Below are 7,934 nucleotides of genomic sequence, written 5' to 3'. Positions count from 1 at the left end.
AAAAATGTCTATTTTTGAGAGAGACAGAGCATGATTGGGGGAGGGGCAGAGAAAGAGGGAGACACAGAATCTGAAGCAGGCTGCAGGCTCTGAGCTGTCAGCACAGAGCCTGATGTGGGGCTCGAACCCACCAACCGTGAGATCATAACCTGAGCCAAAGTTGGATGCTTAACTGACTGAGCCACCCAGGAGCCCCAAATAAGCCACTTTGATTCTCCTTCAAGGAAAGTCTTGCTGAACAGCTGCGGAGATTATAATCAGCAGAGAGTCTCCAGATGTCAGCTATTTAGGATAGCTTCAGTTGCCTTCCCAGGTCACCCCACTTCCAGTGAATGAGCAAGAGAGGGTATGAAGACCTGGCCATTTTGGGCCAAATCTGTCACGCAGTATTTATTCCAGAGCTTGCTGCTGGGCTGGCCATGGCTTCAGTGCAGTACCATTTCTCTCTGCACAACTGACTTCCTCCCCTTTTCACAGTCGTTGGTCCCTATCAAAATCTCACAATCTAAGCTCTAACTTTGCTTCTGGAGAATTCAGACTATCACAGTGAAATAACTACTGAAAGCACTTGATAGCCCTAGGGTGAGGGGAACAGAGGAAAGAACAAAGGAAAGTGGTTTGTCAATATGCCAGTGATTCAAAGAGGTCCCTTGCAGAGCAGGGCAAGGGACCAGCTGCTGGTCAGAAATCAGAGGAGGACCACCCTGCTAAGCTCAGAGCTGCACGTCAGACCTCTGAGGGTGTCAGTGACCAAGAATGAAGGTGGTTCTAAAGAGCCAACAAAACTGGAGTCCAAAACCAAACTTGGCTGCTAGAATGAATGGCCCCAGCCAAAATGATAGAGTTACTTTCGGCACACAGAAACGTAACTCCTTTCCCCCCTCATCCAGCACTCTAGGCTACTTCTACTGCCCTCTGTTGGTACAGTTACCCACAAGAAAACAGGTGGAACAGAAGTGGGATCTGTAGAGGCATATCCCTGACATTACATCTAGAGCACAAAGGTGGGAGGAGGATTAGAGCTGATAGACACCAGCTTAAAAATATCTCCTTGCTGTGCCTTTGCCCAGGAAATAAAAACAGACGACTTCCGAGGGAAAAAAAAATGAAGTTTTAATATTGCTTAAAACATGAAGAGTAAGAAAGTACATGCTAGAAATCCTCTGGTGTGATATTAATGCTTATGATCCTGATATGAGGGATCCTTAAATTTTTCTTTAAACAGTCAGACATGCTCTAATGTTTCTGTACTATTAAAAGAAGTGCTAGATATTTGTTTAATGCGACAGGAGTTTTTAGCCTTCCTCTTCCTCCTCCCGCTCCTCCTCTTCATTCAAAATTTTCTTACCAAGTATAATTAGGAAAAGTAAAACGAAAAGAGTTAAAGGAATGAACCACAATAATATCAGGTAGTCCAACCATTTCTCTCCTTCTGATGCCACCTGGTTCTGAGGAGGTGGCCCGCTGTCAATACTGCCTCCATGGCCCACATGCTGGCACTTGGGAGGTGCCCATCCATAGTTGCAGTGGCAATGCTGTTTATTATTGCAGACTCCGTTCATGTGGCAGGTCTCATCAGCCTGACAGCTTCGCGGTGGATAGGTCATGTTGACACACTTCTTGTGGATGCATATCTTTTTTTGACCACACACTGTGCCATCTTTCACTTGGCCAATATCAGGTATGGACATCCCTACATGATAATCAGTGCCCCAGCAAGTGATGTTTTTGAGGTGAAGTTGATGCACTGTAGAATGCTGTATCAGACTAGGAATTACTTCCACATTCTCACACTGTACTCTCCCACAGAGAATATCAGGGGCCTCACATTTTATGTATATTAGGTCTGCGATATCACAGTGACCAAATCGATTTCCTTGGGTGTTGATTTCTCTGTAGCATCTCTGAGATGCACTCCTTGCGTCTTTGCCAAAAATCTCCCTGCACTGCTTGTCATGGTTGGGACATCTCCCTTCATAGCAGTAGGCATCATCACCACAGGGAACCCCGTCCTGCACATATACATCTTCTGGGCACAGATGAGATGTCCCATTACACCATTCGGGGAGGTCACATTCACTCATCTGCTGTCTGCACACAGTCCCTGATGGCATGAACTTGCAGTCTTTGCAACAAATTCCAAAAGTACAAGCAGCTCCAGGCTTCAGAGTACAGTTCAACAGACAACAGGGGTCATTTAAACACTGGTGTATGGTGCCACAGTCACACTCCTCTCCTTCTTCAATCACTAAGTTCCCACAAAACTGTCCCATAGAGATATTCGCAGAATGTGGAGATGACTTGATACATGACCCTCTAGAGAGAGTATTGTCCCAGTACCGGGCATAACTGCAATTGCTGAACTTAGTTGTCACCTTCCGGGAAGGATACATTAGGCACCACTGAAGCCCACACACACATTGCTCAGTATCATGAAACATACCCAAATTATGACCAAGTTCATGGGACACAGTAAGTGCAAAATAAAACAGACTGTCTCCTTCAAAAACATCAACTCCACTATTAAAAGGGCGTTGGCATATCCCTCCAACGTAGGCAACTCCAAGCTTTGTGCCAAAACGTTTTTTTATGAAAAGATGGGCAGTATCATGGTGCAGTCGGGCATCAAGATTGACAGACTTCCAAAGGGCAAAATCCTCCACAAGCTGATCTATCTGATCAGCGACAACTAGGTTTCTTTCACTCCAGATTTCAATCCCAGTCAAAACTACATCAACCTCCAAAGAGTAATATAAGATATCTAGTATATTGATAACATCAAATACTTCACGCTGTACTACTGACACGTTACTTTCGTAGTACAGGAATCGATTATGGTCCATGACTACACCCAGCTCAAGAAACCGCAAGTGGGTCCACCAGCCGGCATAAGAACTTTGTATCAGAGTAGAATTATATGAGGCTCTCAACTGCAAATGTCGTGCTATTTCCTCTTCTGTTAGCCCACATCTCATAGGTGGGAGTTGGGTGTCATCACTAACTATCTTATATACCAGGTGTTCAAATGTGGCAGAAAACCTAACTGGCTCAATTTCATAAGCAAGGTCATTTATCTGCAGCATTCCTCGAAAACCTCCAGAACAGGTACTGAGGGCAACCAGGGATTCGGGGACTCCTTCCACATAACCATGATAGTAGCAGTCGTCAGGAACAAAAGGCTGATCCTGGTGGAGGGCTTGCTGGTCTGTGTAGGTGAACACCAGAAAGTGTTTAGAAATCAAGAGCTTCTTGACCTTCATGTGGACAATGTGTCTCTGGCCCCCAAAATGCAAGCTGTAGGAGAGCCAGCCTGGAGCCTTTATACCTCTGTCCCTGCCAGTCACCTTCAAGGGGACCACCAATTCTGGGGAGGAGAAGTGCTGGGAGGGCCTGTCTTGAGAGTGGCCAGAAATGAACAGAGACATCCCAACCCAGAGTAGCAGAAGACTGATCCTGATGTGCACCAAGGCCTCACCCACTGCCATTATGGAGTTGTCATTATGAAGCCACCTGTCCAGGGCAGAAGAGGGCAGGGTATGAGGTACTGCTGTCTGGCTCCTCCCTCTGAGCTGTTTAGGGTGCAGGGTTGACCTTTATGGATCTGTGTCCTAGAAGAGGTGGACCATCAGAGTTGCAGTGCTGAAAGTGGAAATAAAAAAGAAGAGCTAGGATGGGGTTGGTGGGGTAGGAAGGGTGGGATAGAGAGAGAAGAAAGTGAGGTAAAAGTGATTCTTCAATTGGAATGAGGCTAGAATTAATAAAATGCCCGAGACTGTCATATACATATGCACATATATGAGTATATACATATGCACACATATACATATGTGTGTGTGTGTGTGTGTGTGTGTGTGTAGGCAGGGGGTAGTAGAGGACAGGTTTCTAGAGGAAGAAATGAAGGAGGTTAGTCATAAATAATGGTTGAAACTGGATAGTGGATAGATAAAAATTGATTACATACTGTTTTCTAAACATGTAAACCGGCAATGAAATTTTCCCTATGAAAAGACAGACATCTGACTTCCCGATTGCTCCTCCAACCAAAAATCTACCAGTACCCTACTATCTTCAGGAAGCATGTGGACAACCCATCCAAAACCCACCGACTTTTTTGTCTCTTTTTTCCACACAGTTTATTCTATCTCCCCTTTACTTGTGCATGACATCTGATCTCCCATTGTATCCGACATTAGCAGTCAAAGTAAGTGTCACTTAAGGGACTCATTAATTTTGGGAGACCCCTTCCAATCAAGACAGATTTTTATTTTAAGATGCATTCTTATCTGTAGAAAAACTCTGGACATCCAAAGAAAGGCAGCCACACTGATAGGGAAGCAGGGAATGCGTTGCTATTTTGAGACAAGGCAAACAGCTCAACTGCCTCCAATCACAGCATGCAGGCAGCAGCCTTCTCTCTACCCAGCTCAGCTGCATCATGCTTTCAATCATAAGAGACTCATCTTAGATGTATAAATATAGATTCTATTCTATATTTTTTCATGGCCAGTGATTTAGCTGAACTCTCTAGAGAAAGATGGATTGAGAAGCTTAAACCTAGAGTCAGTTCATTAAAACGTTCAAAAGGCCACACACAGTTCAAGTGGACTTATGTCATTCCTGTTGAAAACATAAATTTTGGTTCAGGCAAAAGTTAAATTTGTTCATTCACTAACTTTTATTAAAAGTATCAATAATTTATTGAATATTTGAAAGCAAAAATTAAATTTGGAGACACACTGGAACATATATACTGGTGACACGAATATTCTAAATAAGTACACAAATGGGGTCAGCAGTATAGAGTATGAAAAATATCCTTAGCATTATAATGTCAAGAACTCCTGTCCACATTTAGATGCTTTTTCAGAACTAATGGATGGCTACTGGAAGCCAAGAATACTAAATGAATCCTTTCAGGGAAAGGATCTCTGGTAGAGGTGAAATCCTAATTACTAGATTTCCTCTCCATTTCTCTCTTCATAATATACTTGGTATATGCTACAGATCTGGGAATATTAAGATGAGAATGTCAATCAGAGAGACACAAATACCCTATGTAGAATTTAAGATACCAAAGAGATGAACGTAACAGGAAGGGGTGGAGGAATAGAAGAGAGGGAAACAAACCACAAGAGACTCTTAATGATAGAGAACAAACTGAGGGTTGCTGAGGGAGGTGGGTGGGGCATGGGCTAGATGGGTGATGGGTACTAAGGAGGGCCCTTGTTGGGATGAGCACTGGGTGTTGTATGTAAGTGATGAATCACTGAATTCCACTCCTGAAGCCAATATTGTATTGTATGTTAACAACTAAAACTTAAAAAGAATAAATTATATTTAAAAAAGGATGAGAATGTGTGAGTTGGAAGAGGGATATTAAAGATAAAGCATTAGATGGACGCCTGGGTAGCTCAGTCGGTTAAGCATCTGACTCTTGATTCCCGCTCAGGTCATGATCTCACAGTTTGTGGATCCAGTCCCACATCTCTGCCCCTCCCCTGCTTGTGCACATGCGCACATGAGTGCACGCTCAAACACATACGTGTGCTCTCTCTCAAAAAAAAAAAAAAGAAAAGATAAAGCATTATAAAAAGGAGAATAACCTATATTAAGCTTTGTCAGAAATATGATGCAGTAATAATAGAAAAGTTCATTGCTGAGAATCTTTGAGACACATCAGACTGTCAACATTGCATTGCTCCAAAGATGAGCCTTGAAGGAACACTGTGTTACCACAAACCATGTGAACCGATGTCACTCCAAAGCCCTCCTTTCTATGGTTACCAGCACTTCAAGCAGTGTTCAGGTTTTCCTCTTAATCAATACTTAGCTCTTCTATTTCCAGCAGCTATTTCAAATTGCCCCAAACCTTTATCTTCCCATGTCTCCTCTCATGCCCAGTCACAGACTCATTTCAGTGTTTCTCAAGCTTAGGTCACAAGCCATACAGGGTCATGAAGTCAATTTAGTGAGCCACAACCAACTGACACAATACTAAATATCAGAGAGCCTCACACAGATCAGCACCCCCTGCTGTTACCTACCACCACAGAAGCTATAGCAGCATTCTATTGACACTTGTTATATAATTATCAATTATTTCCTGAACTCCAAAACTAAAATTTATAGCTGGAGATGGGATCTGCACATTATATTTCTCCGTTGTTATTTGGCTTCCTGAAGTTTTATCAACACGGATTCGAGAGAGAGAATAAAACGCAAGAAAAGAGGACAAGGAACTTGTCATTACCTATCTGCCTGCCTGCTGTTACGTTCTATAAATTCCCAGCCATGATGCCTTGCTCTGGTGGGGACAGTTGGTTACCACATTCCCAGAACCAGCTCCATTAAGCCCTAACAAAGGTATGAGTACTAGATGAACAGTGTGCCCTTCTCAGAAGTCTGAGCACCAGATGTACAGAGCCATCCTCCAGTACCCCAGGTGATCCACACTAGCTAGCCAGTGTCCCTTCCTCAGATGTTCCAGGCATACCACAAAGCACCCTGATATAAGCCCCATGTGTATAGCACTTCTCTCTCTGAGATCTGAGTCACAATTCTGGAAGACCTTCTTCCAAGTTGCTAAGTATCAGCTCACCAAGTCCCCCAGTACCAGCTCAGCATCACCTTATGGGAAGAACAGCTATTAGCTCTACAGAACCCCTTTTCTGATTTCCTAAGTTACCAACATGACCAGAGCAAAGCCCTATCTTCTACAGTCCAGATCTATGAGGCCCATTATGAAACTATCCATTTATGATAACCCCATCCTCTGCCCTTCCCTACCCCCCCCCCAATCTTAGGCATAGAGCTTTTTCTAGCAACTAATACCTCTGTGTACCTCAGCACTTCTTTTCATCTTTCCAGTCCTTTAGAAACTTTTCAAGAATTCCTTTAGATTAATTACTCTTAGTAGGCTTTTCTTTCCCGGACTAGATCTTGACAGCTACAGGACTTGGTACCAAGAGTGCTGCCAAGAGAGACAGACACCATGGGACTCTGGGATTGGTATGGGCATGTCCATGGCTTTACATGCTGCTGAACTCCTGTCCAATGGGGAACGAGCATGCAATGACATCACAATGAAATGAATTACCAGCCAATGTTTACTGTGATGAAGTGTACTAGTGAAGCAAATGTGTAGGCACCAAGTGTGATGATGGCTGAAGCAAATGTGTGGGGACCAAGTGTGATGATGGCTGGAAGTACCTCAAAGACTGTTCTGGAGAATTTGCACAGTGAGGCTCAAGGCTCTAAACTCTCAGCTCAAAGAGCTGATAATGATAGACCTAAAAGAATCTCTCATTGGTTTTGGCCATAGACTCAGTTTTACCAACAACAACAACAAAAAATCAAACTTTAATTGTGAAGTTACAGAGCCACAACATAAGTTGAATGTGTAGATTTGCCAAGACTCTGATGGGAAAGTTAGAACACTGAGAAGGCAAAAAACCTTGACGCTTGCAAAGAAGAACTCCAGATGGACTTAACTGATTCTGAGTATCTTGATCCTCCCAAGTGTCCCTGAGTCTCAGTTACTGGGAGAGAAGCCAGTCTGAAGAGCCTAGACACCTATAGCTTGAGACCCTGTCCCTTCTGTGGAAGTTACTCTGCAAGGAGATACCTAGTCTCCTGAAGGCATACTCTTACCATCCTTTATTGGCTCTAGATGCAAATCAGAATCTAATTCAACACATTCCAGAGGAACAAATTCAACATCTGAATTGAGAGGAAGGAACTTCTACACCAAAATAATGATAATATTTTACTAATTTATATTGGCAAAAAGGGGGGGGGCATTATATTAATAACAGAAAAGCTAAAGTAGTTAAAGATATATTTAGTATGATAAAATTCAACACGAATTTGTATCTATTTAATAAATACCTTCAAAATATATAAAGAAAACATTGAGAAATCAAAAAGAAATAGAA

General features: G+C 42.9%; 1 protein-coding gene across 2 annotated transcripts; it reads right to left on the bottom strand.

Annotated features, from left to right (window-relative positions):
* Positions 1–1,096: 1,096 nt before the first annotated feature.
* LOC112856206 (disintegrin and metalloproteinase domain-containing protein 20-like) lies at positions 1,097–7,328 on the bottom strand. 2 transcript variants are annotated; one of them, XM_086709402.1, is made up of 2 exons: positions 6,842–7,328; positions 1,097–3,665 (listed from the first exon to the last, which is right to left on the bottom strand). In XM_086709402.1, the coding sequence occupies exon 2, from the start codon at positions 3,483–3,485 to the stop codon at positions 1,296–1,298; it is 2,190 nt and encodes a 729-aa protein (XP_086565528.1). In that variant the 5' UTR covers positions 3,486–3,665; positions 6,842–7,328; the 3' UTR covers positions 1,097–1,295. The 2 variants fall into 2 exon arrangements, with proteins under 2 accessions (XP_086565528.1, XP_025775550.2); XM_025919765.2 differs by having other exon boundaries at positions 1,097–3,639.
* Between the last annotated feature and the right edge of the window lie 606 nt (positions 7,329–7,934).

This window comes from Puma concolor, chromosome B3, assembly GCF_028749965.1.
Source record: "Puma concolor isolate L17-30 chromosome B3, mPumCon1.1.hap2, whole genome shotgun sequence".
Classification (NCBI taxonomy): Eukaryota; Metazoa; Chordata; class Mammalia; order Carnivora; family Felidae; genus Puma; species Puma concolor.
This window is presented reverse-complemented; position numbering and strand designations above follow the sequence as displayed.